Source organism: Gadus chalcogrammus, chromosome 18 (assembly GCF_026213295.1).
Source record: "Gadus chalcogrammus isolate NIFS_2021 chromosome 18, NIFS_Gcha_1.0, whole genome shotgun sequence".
NCBI lineage: Eukaryota > Metazoa > Chordata > Actinopteri > Gadiformes > Gadidae > Gadus > Gadus chalcogrammus.
In genome coordinates, this window is record NC_079429.1 from 12049711 (window position 1) to 12062210 (window position 12500).

Genomic DNA, 12500 nt, shown 5'->3' on the forward strand with positions numbered 1-12500 from the left:
CCGAATCAGATTTGATAATCATCGCCTCTCATTCCCATGACGATGCTTCCTCTCCCGTCCCGTCTGCGGCCGGCCACACTCATTACATCTCCTGGTGTCTGATGTTTGTCAACGACCAGACGTCTCCCATTCATACTCTCTCTCTCTCTCTCTCTCTCTCTCTCTCTCTCTCTCTCTCTCTCTCTCTCTCTCTCCCTCTCTCTCTCTCTCTCTCTCTCTCTCTCTCTCTCTCTCCCTCTCTCTCTCTCTCTCTTCCTCTCCCTCTCTCTCTCTAAATAAATGCGTTTATGTAAACCAAGCGATGGCTTTTCCGGGGGCTGTGAGCTATCGCCCAGGGAAAGGTTATCAAAACACAACGGTACAGTGGGAACTGTAAACATCTTTATGTACAATAGCCAGGCTGAGGGGGCGTTTGTGTGGGCACTGTGGACTTTTGCAACATCCTTCCAATGTAAAACAAAGACGCTTTTGATACAATAATACAATTGGTTATAACAAAGTGTAGGCTCCCAAAAGCAATATAGGCCTATAGTTATTTATTATCAAATATTCCAGTTGAAATATTTGCCACTATAGCAGTAGGCCTACTGTCCTATCAGCTGATGCCAAAATTGATTGTGTCGTGTTGTATTTTTTCTTCTTTTTGTTTCTACTATTAAAGATGTGAACCCCCATCAGCCCGAATTCGAAAACTTTTCAGAATTCCAACAAAATTCTTTAAGGATTCAGAGGGGGATAACACCTACGAGTTATCTCCATGGTTACGAACCAAGTGAGAAACATTTGAGTGGTCTCGCGTCGTTCTGCGGTGAGCGTTGTTGTAGGCACACACCGTGGCGTTATACTTCAGGTCGGTGTCCGAGAAGCTTAATACTCTCTGGAAAAAAGACATGGATAAACACATACAAATGCTGATTAAATCAAACAACCCAAAGTTAAAAACTAACATTTAAATTCATTATATTTGAATGTTGTGGTTTTTGGGGGCTTGAATTGACAGACAAGAAGAACAGGATGATGAGGCTGTAGAACAGGTCATAAGGCTTGATATCACTGCATTGCGCAAAATGCTTTGACCCCATTCTTAATCTCCAATACCAATACATTCTTAATAGGAAGTTGACGCGTAATTCAGACTGTTCTGTACATTTCGTTTTATTGCACTTCTACCATGATGCAAAGAAACGCCACAGACAGTGAGTTCAATTAAAAAAACAACAGAAGCTTTTCATCCATAGTCTCTCTCTTCCTCTCTCTCTCACACACACAGGCACCCATGCGCGCACACAAATACACACACACACACACACACACACACACACACACACACAGAGCAACACACACACACACACACACACACACAGAGCAACAAACACACACACACACACACACACACACACACACACACACACACACACACACACACACACACACACACACACACACACACACACACACACACACACACACACACACACACACACACACACACACACCATACCAACACGGGAACCATGGAAACTTATGTATGGAATAAATGGTATCAGCGTACACATAGCTATATAGGTAGACCTCTGGGACTATGTCTTGTGACATCCTCAAAACCCTTTGTTCAATAAACCACACATTCAAGTATTTCTATCATTGCACAGGCACTAGATTTTCCTACTGTATATATTAACTTTCACCCAACGAAATCTTCCACTGATTTGGGTTTTATCCCATAATCTGTCAGTAAGAAAGCATCAATATTTATCCCCGTTTTTTTTATCTCTCCATAACACCAACATTTGGACACCAAACATACTTTTATAAAATTAACAAATATTCTCCCCAAAAAACGAAAACAAAAAATATCTAAAATTATAAACAAAATGTTCATTTGGCCTTTTGGTACCACAATCGTGTTGATCTAACTTTCCATATAACCTGGAATGTAATGTAATAGTAATGAAATAACATTAAAAACAACTAAAATGTTGTAAACACAACTGATGTAAACAGTTTGGCAAGCAATGGGATGTCAGTTTAATTAGAATAACAGATATGCGTTGGGTACTTTTTTCCCGGCTAAAATGTAAATGTGATTTGGAAACAGCAAAACCCACAATCTTTGATGCAAGTGGGGACAATTTCAAGAAAGGTTGTCAACTTCAGTAGTACAGCTAGATGTACTGTATGGCTCCATACATGTCTTTTCCGCCCTCTGCTAAACATTAGTTTCCCAATTCACCCATTCAATCCCAAAACAACAAATAGATGATTGACGTTTTGTATCGCTAATTTTAAATAATAAATATAAACTACAATAAATAATCTTCAAAGGGCAGTGATCATTTGACAGGAAAATGAAACTTTAACGATCCAGGAGTAAACCGGCACTCCCATCAAATATGTATATCCCAACTGCCAAAGAAAATAAGTAAGTAACAAGTAGGCTAAGTAACTTGATAATAAAAATAATCTTGTGCAAAAAAAAAAGGCAATAAATCAACACAATATATTTTAACCAATGTCATTTTCCCCTTAATATTATCATCCAACTTCAAACACTTCTGGCCGTACAACAACACATTAAACACTTATTTCAGTTTCAGGGGGCTGAGTGTTTTGTAGTGTTCAGTGTGTGTGTGTGTGTGTGTGTGTGTGTGTGTGTGTGTGTGTGTGTGTGTGTGTGTGTGTGTGTGTGTGTGTGTGTGTGTTTTCTCCTTCAAATTCATTGAATTCTAACAGGTCCTTATCCAGACAAGGAGAAAAGGGTAACCTCCCAAGAATCGTTCATTCTTTCACTGTTTGGTAGCGCTGCTGTATGGGGGCAGGTGGCAATAGCTAGCCTGCTACACTAGCCTGCTATGCTAGCCTGCGATGCTAGCATCAGAGTAGGGGAGGGGTTTCTTTAAGGTGATGCGGTAGGGTCCGATGCTGTGTATAATCCAGTCAACTCATTCCGAACACCAGCTTCTTGTTCATCAAGTCTTTACACTTTGTGTTTTTGTATCAGAGAGGCTGTCTCTCTTTCTGTCTCTCTCTATGTCTCTCTCTCTCTCTCTCTCTCTCTCTCTCTCTCTCTCTCTCTCTCTCTCTCTCTCTCTCTCCCAGAAGAACAACGCCTTGGGTTCCTTGGGGCAGCCATCCCCGTGAGTTTAAAATAGCCGAACGTGTGCCATCCACTGTGTGGTCAGTTTCACAGCCACAGCCGTCTCAGATCAGCAGACGGCGACCAGAGGAGGAAATCAAAAGTCTATTCCGGGTCCCATATCTCCAGGAGGTTTCAGGTCCTTCTAGCATGCGCCTCCCCGGCCAGCTACCTCTGTCTGGGGGATGTGTGCGCTGGCTCCCCCTGGAGGTCGTCCGCCACCACGTTGCTGTAGCCCTCCTTCTCGATGCAGTCGGCCAGCACGGTCAGCACCTGAGCAGCAGCAAGGACCAAGGCATCACTGATCAGCCTCACAGTGAAGTTCCTTGGAACTAGCTCTATATAGTTAGGGTTAATTCACGGTCTAGGGTTACACACACATACACAGACACACACCTGGCGGAGGCGGCGGTCCATGGCGTCCAGGTGGGGCTGGATGAGGATGGGGGCGAGGTGGTCTCGCAGCAGGGACTGGGCCATCATGGAGGACAGCAGGTACTCCTGCTTGGCCAGCAGCTGCAGACGCAGGTGGGTGGACTTCTTCACCCTGGGGGGCGAGGAACAGGAAGACAGGGTTAGGAACAGAGAGACAGGGTCAGGAACAGGCAGACAGGGAGACGGGATCAGGAACAGAGAGACAGGGTCAGGAACAGGGAGACAGGGTCAGGAACAGAGAGACCGGGTCAGGAACAGGGAGACGGGGTCAGGAACAGAGAGACCGGGTCAGGAACAGGGAGACAGGGTCAGGAACAGAGAGACCGGGTCAGGAACAGAGAGACCGGGTCAGGAACAGGGAGACGGGGTCAGGAACAGGGAGACAGGGTCAGGAACAGAGAGACCGGGTCAGGAACAGAGAGACCGGGTCAGGAACAGGGAGACAGGGTCAGGAACAGAGAGACCGGGTCAGGAACAGGGAGACAGGGTCAGGAACAGAGAGACCGGGTCAGGAACAGAGAGACCGGGTCAGGAACAGAGAGACCGGGTCAGGAACAGGGAGACAGGGTCAGGAACAGAGAGACCGGGTCAGGAACAGAGAGACCGGGTCAGGAACAGGGAGACGGGGTCAGGAACAGGGAGACAGGGTCAGGAACAGAGAGACCGGGTCAGGAACAGAGAGACCGGGTCAGGAACAGGGAGACAGGGTCAGGAACAGAGAGAACGGGTCAGGAACAGAGAGACCGGGTCAGGAACAGAGAGACAGGGTCAGGAACAGAGAGACCGGGTCAGGAACAGAGAGACAGGTTCAGGAACAGAGAGACAGGGAGACGGGGTCAGGAACAGGGAGACAGGGTCAGGAACAGAGAGACCGGGTCAAGAACAGAGCGACAGGGTCAGGAACAGAGAGACAGGAGGACACGGAGACAGGGAGACGGGGTCACCTCCATGAGAATCAGAGCTGCTTGCTCTGGAACCACTTTGATTCTGGACCCTGGTTTCAATGTTCTGGATTCATAATATCTTGTCTGCATGTTGTGGGTTTTAATCCTTTTTGTTTGTTCTTATGTGTTACAACAACTTTTGTATCTTTTATTCTTCAAATCAAGAACATTTAAGCTTTTCTTTTGTACTTATTTATCCTAAGCTTCCTTTGATTTAATTTTTTTGGGAAAACTATTGTCGCTTCTTTTCTCATAAAATCGAATGCTATAGGTGCAGTGTGTGAGTTTGCTATCCTCATATTCTAAATTCGGCCAAATCATACACATTGCACCTTTAAAACATATGTTGTGTGAACCTTTTGCAGACAAAGAAGAGGCTTTCGGCATTCTTCTGCATGACACAAAACCCAATCTGTGTTTTATTCATTCAACCAAAGTGTCATTGATTCTCCATGTATTCTCTGTTTAACCAATCACCAACAACTAAACTAGTGGCCTCCCAAGAAACAAGTTCTCCGTAGGACACTATGTAATCCGGTCTATTTGACTCTGATGGCTTCTCACCTGCAGCACTGGCTCAATGGCACCAGGATCGAGACCTCATCGTGAGAATGCTTTCCAAACCTGCAACGGACGAGGATACACATATGAATTTAAGTATAAAGGTTCTGTCCGCTTTTCTGCAAGTATAATATTAATATCTTCAGTAGTACAGCTGTGTATTAGGTAGATCCATTTGACTGTACTGCCCTCTACTGGACAGATGTGGAAGAGATCTTCTTAATTTACCTAATTGACCCAAATCAAATTTTGCATTTTAACTGATGAATGAATCTGTATATCAGCGCCCCCTACCCTCTGCCGTTGTCCAGGTGGATGATGAAGGTCTCGTTTCCAAACTTCTCAAACGTCTCGTAATGGTGGCGGTCCATGTTTCCTGCAAAGACAAGATACTGTCATTGTGACTGACAGTAACTATGTGTGTGTCTGTGTGTGTTTGCGTTGGTCAAGTGTTATTTTGGTTTGTTATTATTACTTTATTTTAATTATTTTAATATTAGATTACTTCCGGTTCATGCTATTACAGGTAACAAATAATATTTAAAATGTTCAAACCCCTAATATTGTACATGGAAGTGCAGTTGTACATGTGTTTCAGGAAGTGGGGTTTGGCGTGCATTCTCATTGATCAACATCCTCTTAGCCCCACCCACCCATGAGGAAGTCGAACACGGTCATGTCCATGATGTCCAGCAGCCGCGTCCCGCTGTCGTACGGGGGCGTCTGTTTCACCTCCTCACAGTAGTCTGGGTCCACCTCCCACCTTAGAACAACACAACGAAGAGTTTAGCAACTCTAAACATCACCCCAAGCAGGTATTTAGCACCTTAAAACAATACGGAAACAAGGCGTTTAAACAACATGACAACAAAGAGTACAGCACTTTAAACAGCATGACAACAAAGAGTTTTACAACTCTAGCAACACCAAAGCAAGGAGTTTAGCCCCTTAAAATAACACCACAACATGGAGTTTAGTACCTTAAAACAACACGACAACAAGGAGTAAACAAGATATTTAGAAAAAATCTTTAAATACTCTAAAAGTAAAATTAATACAAATAAAATAAATATAAATACATATATTTTAAAGTGGGTCTCATCAGAGACTTAATTTGGCGCCTTTACCGTGATTTTTAAAAAATTAATTATCACTTTATTTCAAATAAACAAAGAAGAGTGAACACTTGATTTTAAAGGTTGCATTATGCTTTAAATAGGCCTCAATTTGAAGAAAATAAAACTCGGGGGGAGGATGGGACTCACTCAGCCTTCTTGCGCTTGTGGTAGGACCTCCTCCAGGGGTTCCTCCAGGTCTTCCTCTTGGCCAGGGCCAGGTCGGGCAGGAAGGCAGCCAGGGAGCCCTCTATCTGGTCAGGCTTCCCGCACAGAGCGTGCTCCGTGGAGCAGTAGTAGGAGCACTCCCCGTAGAAGCAGATGTTGTTGGCTGCGGAAACCAGACAGGAAACAAAAGGGTTTCTACTCCCAAAATAATTTGAGGAAAATCGTTCAACATTCAAGTAGAGGCAGAGCTAGTTGGCTGTAAACAGAGGGGGGGAATAATAGAGAGGAAAGAGAGTGTGACTTTCATTCATGTTTTTGGGTAGTAAAAAGACATTGTCTTTGGATGCAGTAAATGTCAGTTTCTGCATATGTGGGGGGTTGTTGCAGGGGTTGTACTTATTTCCTCCTGTAACGGAGTAAAATACTTATTAAAACTGCAAATTAATTTGCAGGTCTAAAATAAATATTTTTAAATAAATAAACAAAACTTTAAAAAATGGTACAATTATCACCGTAAATGTGTATTTAATAGTGAATAATACAATGCTCCTGCAGTACCTGGGGAGATGAAGAAGGTCCTCCACAGCTTCTTGTCCTTGGTGATGTCCTTGATCTCCTTGGTCATGTTGACCAGCCTGCCCGCCACCGGGGGAACCCGCCGGAAGTCCAGGATCCTGAGAGCAGCCGGAAGAACACACATTTAGGGACTAAATACACACAACTGTGTCTGCTTGACGCCAAAATAAAGCAAAACAATATGTGTACCCTCTAAAAGTTGTTATCTTTTGGCATTTTATGGAGAGGGGAGATGGAGAAATATTGTTGGGAAAGTTCACTTTCTATTATGGCATATTATATTATAATGGTTGATCCATTTTGGAAGCTTCCTGTTAAGTCACTCCTGAACCCATAAGTAAAAACACAAACCACCCCAGACGGGACTCGAACCCACAATCCCTGGCTTAGGAGGCCAGTGCCTTATCCATTAGGCCACTGGGGCTGCACGTGGTCAAATACGAATGGGGGCGAACAATTTCTGAGCATTATAACGTGCTTGCAGTATTTCACCACCAGAGGGCAGTCTAGCGCAACGGCATGCGGTTGATCAAACAGGAAATTTAATAAATCATTGAATATCAGGCCATTGTGTTGCATGTATAATAACAGTTTACAAGGACAGTTGCTCATTCATATGTATGTATATATATTAGCCATAACCATCAATTTAGGTTATTTGATGAAAACAGAAAAGAGCAGGGACCAAGAGGAATGTTTGAAAAAGGTTGTCTCAAGCAATCAGTGTCGGGTATGTAATAATGTCACTGCGAATGATATCCTGTCACTGCGAATCATATCCTGTCTGCTACAGTGTGTGTGAGGGTTTGTTTATATATGTATGTGGGCACGCGTGTGTGTGGGCAGGCGTGCACTTGTGTAGGTAGGTAGGTAGGTAGGTAGGTAGGTAGGTGTGTGTGTGTGTGTGTGTGTGTGTGTGTGTGTGTGTGTGTGTGTGTGTGTGTGTGTGTGTGTGTGTGTGTGTGTGTGTGTGTGTGTGTGTGTGTGTGTGTCTTTAACTACTGTAAGTACCACCTTAGTATAACAGCCACAGCACTTTAGAAATGCCCTGCTCTGACCAAACCTGAAGGCCAAGGCCTTCAAGGCCAAGACAGGTGACAGAACATAGAGACAGATGCAAGAGGGCAAGAGAGAGCGAGAGAGAGAGAGAGAGAGAGAGAGAGAGAGAGAGAGAGAGAGAGAGAGAGAGAGAGAGAGAGAGAGAGAGAGAGAGAGAGAGAGAGAGAGAGAGAGAGAGAGACAAGTGATTGCGAAGAGGCGTATAAATAAACAGGAAGAGATGGTAGCTTTGAGAGGAACATGAATGTGTTTCAGAATGCCCGTGCTTCTTTTCACTTCTAAAATTCCCTTTTCCACCGCCACAATGACACCTGATTTTGAATCCATTAATTCTCTTCACACAAGACGAGTGAGAGACAGGCCCGTAGGAAATACAAGATAAGAGATCCCGACGTGCAGACACGCAGGCAGCCAGGCCGACTTACGGAGCATACTGTCCTGCTGAGCCCAGGCGTGCTGCCATGCCAAAGGGAACCATGGCAGCTTCAATCAAATTCCTTCTCCTTCAGTCCTCCAAAAATCCCCCTCTGACTCTCTCGCTCTCTATCCCCCTCTCTCTCTCTCTCTCTTCCTTTTCTCTCTCTCACGGCTTCGCTCTGATTCGTCCTCACCAAACGGTTAATTTGTTCCCAAGGCAGATCAAAGCAAAGCAGTCTTTTTTTAATCGAACCACATAATTAATGACGCGCAGAGAATTGTTCATAACAAGATAGAGTGGGTCGGTGTGGGTGTGTGTGTCTTTGAGGTTTTATGTGTATTGCTAGAGAGTGTATGGCTTGTGTTTGTATATGTTCAAGCATACATATCAATTAGGACATACTTTGTGTTACAGAGTTTAGAAAAGGCTATTATGGGCTTTCTGTTGGTGTTATTTTGTGACGCGTGTATTTTTTGTGGTGTATATCTATTTCTGTGTGTAAAAGCATGCGTTCTGCATGCATCTGTATGTGTGTTTGTATTTAAAGATGTGTGTATGTGTATGTATGTATGATTGTGATATATAAATATATATATGCGTTTGTGCACATATTGTGGTTAACGTGTGTGTGAGTGTATGCATGTGCGTACTATGCACGCATAGTGTGTGTTTCCGTTTGTGTGCATAAAGTGTGCGAATATGTGTGCTGCATGCATGCTGGTTGGTGTGTGACTGTGTGTGTATGTTTGTGTGTGTGCGCGTGCACAGTCTGTGTGTGTGTGTGTGTGTGTGTGTGTGTGTGTGTGTGTGTGTGTGTGTGTGTGTGTGTGTGTGTGTGTGTGTGTGTGTGTGGCGTGCGGGCGTATAGTGTGTTAATGTGTGTGTGTGTGTGTGTGTGTGGCGTGCGGGCGTATAGTGTGTTAGTGTGTGTGTGTGTGTGTGGCGTGTGCGGGTCCCTGGGCGTCAGCCGGGCCCGTGGGCCCAACACCAGCCAGAGTGGAGGAGCCAGACTTTAATTGAGAGCAGACTGGATGAGAGGGAAGTCGGGCCTGCTGCTGCCTTATATAGACCCTCACAGCCTCCGCCTCCCCTTTAAGACACACACACTCACACGCCATGTGGATGTGGGTGAGTGCGTGTGTGTGAGTGTGTGTGACACTGCGTCACACACACACACACACTCACACAAACAAACACACACACACTGTTTCATAGTGTTTTTCATGGGTGTATGTGTGTGTTTCTTGGTTTCGGTGAGTCAGGGTGTGTGTGTATGTATTTCTGTTTGTCAGCGTGTGTGTTTGTGTGTGTGTGTGTGGTGTGTGTATTTGTTTGTTTGTGCGGGTAATTCTGTGAGTCAGCATAAGCATTAGTGTGTATGTGTGAGCATATGTGTGCGCGTGCATGTGTGTGTGTGTGTGTGTGTGTCAGGACGTGTTTGTGTGTTCATATATGTGCCTGTGCGAGCTAGTGTGTGTGTGTGTGTGTGTGTGTGTGTGTGTGTGTGTGTGTGTGTGTGTGTGTGTGTGTGTGTGGGTTGGCATGTGTCTTTGAGCACATGTCTGTGAGCATATGAGTGCATGTGTGAGCTTGTGCATCTGTGAGCTTGTGTGTGCGTATGTGTGCGTGTGCGTGTGTGTGTGTGTGCGTGTGTGTATGTGTGTGAACCCCAGATGTGCAGCAGACTGCATCATGAGAGGGCTGATATCACCACAGCTGCTGAGTTGTGTCATTCCCCCCTGGGCTGCAGCGCACTAACCACCACTTCCTCTCATTTGAGAACACATGTGTGGCTTTAAAGAGCTGTGTGTGTGTGTGTGTGTGTGTGTGTGTGTGTGTGTGTGTGTGTGTGTGTTGTGTGTGTGTGTGTGTGTGTGTGTGTGTGTGTGTGTGTGTGTGTGTGTGTGTGTGTGCGTTCATATTGGAAGTTGTCACCAGAGTTAACAACACATCCCTCCACTCTTTAATGCCCTACTGTTGCCATGGCAACGTGGGCTTGGCCTTTGAACCCAGACGCTGATCAGAATGAGGGGCGGCCTGGGGGTTCCTCTGCTCTAGGACCCGCCTTCTCATCCCGCAAAGTATTTGTCAGACGCAGATTTGTTGAGAGAGAGAGAGAGAGAGAGAGAGAGAGAGAGAGAGAGAGAGAGAGAGAGAGAGAGAGAGAGAGAGAGAGAGAGAGAGAGGAGAGAGAGAGAGAGAGAGAGAGAGAGAGAGAGAGAGAGAGAGAGAGAGAGGGAGAGAGAGAGAGAGAGAGAGGAGAGAGAGAGAGAGAGAGAGTAGAGGGGAGAGAGGGAGAGAGAGAGAGAGAGAGAGAGAGAGAGAGAGAGAGAGAGAGAGCGGTGGAGTGCAGGAGGAGGCAGACTGTTCACAGGAGTCGTCCAACAATTCCTCACTATTTTTGTCTCTCGCTCCCTCGCTCTCACTCTTTCCCTCTCTCTCTCTTTTTGTCTCTCTAACTGTCTCTCTGCCTCTCCCTCTCAATTCCAATCCCACTTCTAATTTGATTAGAAGTGGATTTAGATTTATAATATTGTCAATGAATTCGCCATAGATCCTAATTTTTTTGCATGTGTGCATGGTAGTGTGAGCGCGCATGTGCATGTGTACATGTGTGTGTATGTGTGCATGCGTGTGTGTCGAGCTCACCTGTCCAGGTGAAAGGCGGCGATCTCAGCGTTGTGTCGCTCGAAGTCCGAGAAGTAGAAAAAGTCTGGCGGTGTCTCCTGATCCCGGGTCTGTCTGTAAGGGAACACACACACACACACAGACACACAGACATACGCACACACACACACACACACACACACACACACACACACACACACACACACACACACACACAGCCACACATAGAGGTTAGAGGTGGTCCGCAAAATAGAATGACTTACTGGAATATCAGTGTGGCCACTGAGCCATTGCTAACACACTAAACAGCAGGCTGAATAACACATGGTTACTCATTAGGGTGTAACATTTCCTACTTCTATTTTTGCAATGGATTTATTCCGGCATTTATGCATGACACTTTTTGTGGTCTCCATGATATTGGAAGTGAGATAATCCTTGTTGTAGGCGAAATCCCCCGCGCCCATCCCCCCCTGTCGAACCACACACTCACACACTCACACACTCCGCATCGCATTCATTTATGCACTTCATTCACCACAGGATGACTCCAAAGGCTCTGCTTATCCTTTTTACTGCTGTGTCCGCACTTGTCGAGAACCAAGCCGAGCCCCCCCCCCACACACACACAGTTAAACACCATCCTGACGGGACACACCGTAGAGAAGGCCCTATTCAAGGTCAAAGCCGTTTCTCTTTTTTCCTTTTTTTCTTCTTCTCCTCAAGTGTCCATTACGGTGTATTCTATGGCTAACACTTTTGAACCTCTTACTCAGACTCAACACACACACAGACACACACACACACACACACACACACACACAACACACACAAACACACACACAAACCCACGAAAGTGCTTTCCACATCATATTATTGTGTAAGGCTCTTACTGGGAGAAGGCATGCGATGCTTAAGGGCTTAAACAGCAGAGCTGGAGGAACAGAGGCCAGGACGGCCAGGGATGGGGGCTGCGGAGGGGAGGGGGGAGGGAGAGGGCAGCTAGCCCAGGGAGTAGCAGGGCTGTCTGGCTACCGCGGCCTGGATATGCTGGAGGACCCTCAAGCGCAGAATAGGCCGGTTTTCTTTCCCTTGTTGAGCCCTTTGTATCACTGTTTGCACGAAGAATGCTATAAATAAAGATTGACTGAATGATGGATTTTTAAACGGTGGATTTAATGTTTGGATACCTGTCAATGGAGCTTGATGCAAATTCTGATATTACACGTATCAAAAATGAGCGTTTTATTTACCAGTGGCGTGTGTTATAAAAATAGCCCAAAGGATATGCAATGCACAACAAAACACTAATGCATTTTGAGGTTTTCCGCCTCATTAACATCTTACTACTCAGGCTTCATTGCGCCCCTGTTTAACGTCTCAATGTCCAGGTTAGGAAACAATGAGAGCACTGAGGAAGGTAGAGGAGGGCTCAGGGAGCAGAAATGTTGCTTCAGCGG

At 45.4% G+C, this 12500-nt stretch overlaps 1 protein-coding gene and 1 non-coding gene across 2 annotated transcripts in view; both read right to left on the reverse strand.

Moving 5' to 3' along the window:
* Window positions 1-289: 289 nt before the first annotated feature.
* The window catches only part of fam20cb (FAM20C golgi associated secretory pathway kinase b), a 53056-nt gene continuing 40845 nt past the window's right edge, over window positions 290-12500 (reverse strand). Inside the window, exons 4-11 of the mRNA XM_056577255.1 lie at window positions 11062-11154; window positions 6918-7033; window positions 6342-6522; window positions 5730-5839; window positions 5371-5452; window positions 5080-5139; window positions 3533-3683; window positions 290-3409 (exon numbers count right to left, since the gene is read on the reverse strand). Coding sequence (XP_056433230.1) covers window positions 3305-3409; window positions 3533-3683; window positions 5080-5139; window positions 5371-5452; window positions 5730-5839; window positions 6342-6522; window positions 6918-7033; window positions 11062-11154 — 898 coding nt within the window. The 3' untranslated portion in view covers window positions 290-3304. The remainder of the gene's footprint in view (window positions 3410-3532; window positions 3684-5079; window positions 5140-5370; window positions 5453-5729; window positions 5840-6341; window positions 6523-6917; window positions 7034-11061; window positions 11155-12500) is intronic.
* trnar-ccu (transfer RNA arginine (anticodon CCU)) lies at window positions 7287-7359 on the reverse strand. The gene has a single exon. It is a non-coding gene; the product is annotated as a tRNA-Arg (tRNA).